This window comes from Priapulus caudatus, unplaced genomic scaffold (genome assembly GCF_000485595.1).
Source record: "Priapulus caudatus unplaced genomic scaffold, Priapulus_caudatus-5.0.1 Scaffold285, whole genome shotgun sequence".
NCBI classification, from domain to species: domain Eukaryota; kingdom Metazoa; phylum Priapulida; class Priapulimorpha; order Priapulimorphida; family Priapulidae; genus Priapulus; species Priapulus caudatus.
The window spans coordinates 306,690-307,859 of NW_014577346.1; the positions used below are offsets into that span (position 1 = coordinate 306,690).

General features: G+C 42.3%; 1 protein-coding gene across 1 annotated transcript in view; it reads right to left on the minus strand.

The window, feature by feature from the left end:
- Positions 1-390: 390 nt before the first annotated feature.
- The window catches only part of LOC106808552 (glycine-rich cell wall structural protein 1.0-like), a 9,173-nt gene continuing 8,393 nt past the window's right edge, over positions 391-1,170 (minus strand). Inside the window, exon 3 of the mRNA XM_014811313.1 lies at positions 391-1,129. Coding sequence (XP_014666799.1) covers positions 636-1,129 — 494 coding nt within the window. The 3' untranslated portion in view covers positions 391-635. The remainder of the gene's footprint in view (positions 1,130-1,170) is intronic.

The following is a 1,170-nucleotide window of genomic DNA, read 5'->3' on the forward strand; positions in this document are numbered from 1 at the left end:
CTATTTATACAGTTCTAATATAGGCAATTAGAAATGAATAGCTGAATATAGAGAGATGACTATGGATGGATAGACGCACGGACGAAAGTACAGACACGCACAGGCTGACAGACACCAAAAATAAACAGGACTGTGCAGTTGTACACCATTTTAGCTCACTGCTCTCATTCATGCGACCTCATCGTGGTGTGAATAGGCAGCAATTCTCGTTTAAATAGAGGCTCATGTTTTGCTCATGAAAAAATGTCTTTCGGGATTAAGCAACGATTGTCATGCCGCTCATATCTTAGTGTATCTTGAACGCAACTATGTTGTCTGCTGTCGTTTGCAGTAAGCTGTCTAAATGTTGTCCGCTACATGACAGAGAAGCTCCAGCAACATATATATTTATGTACAATATGCTATTTTAATATTCCATCATATTACATACGGTCATGGTTGATTACTTTACATGTATAGAGGAAACATAATATGCTCTTACGCTTACATAATTCGAGAATGCAATAAAGATCATGCAAGTGTGATATTCATAGGCCCTGGATAATAATTTCTACCTTAATTACTGCTAGTCATAAATTATACTCATTAATATAGATACAAATTTCTTTCAATTTGGAAATGTTGATTTTATAATGTTACCACCCGTAATTCTGGTTGAGGCCGTACGCCCCATTACCAAGTTCGTATCCACCATTACCAAGTCCGTATCCACCATTGCCAAGTCCGTATCCACCATTGCCAAGTCCGTATCCACCATTGTCATATCCGTATCCACCATTGCCAAGTCCGTTTCCACCTTTGCCAAGTCCGTATCCACCATTGCCAAGCGTGTATCCACCTTTGCCATGTCCGTATCCTCCATTACCAAGTCCGTATCCACCTTTGCCAAGTCCGTATCCACCATTTCCAAGCGTGTATCCCCCTGTGCCATGTCCGTATCCTCCATTATCAAGTCCGTATCCTCCATTACCAAGTCCGTATCCACCCTTGCCAAGTCCGTATCCACCATTGTCAAGCCTGTATCCACCTTTGCCATGTCCGTATCCTCCATTACCAAGTCCGTATCCACCCTTGCCAAGTCCGTATCCACCATTGTCAAGCCTGTATCCACCTTTGCCATGTCCGTATCCTCCATTACCAAGTCCGTATCCTCCATTACCAAGTTCGTAT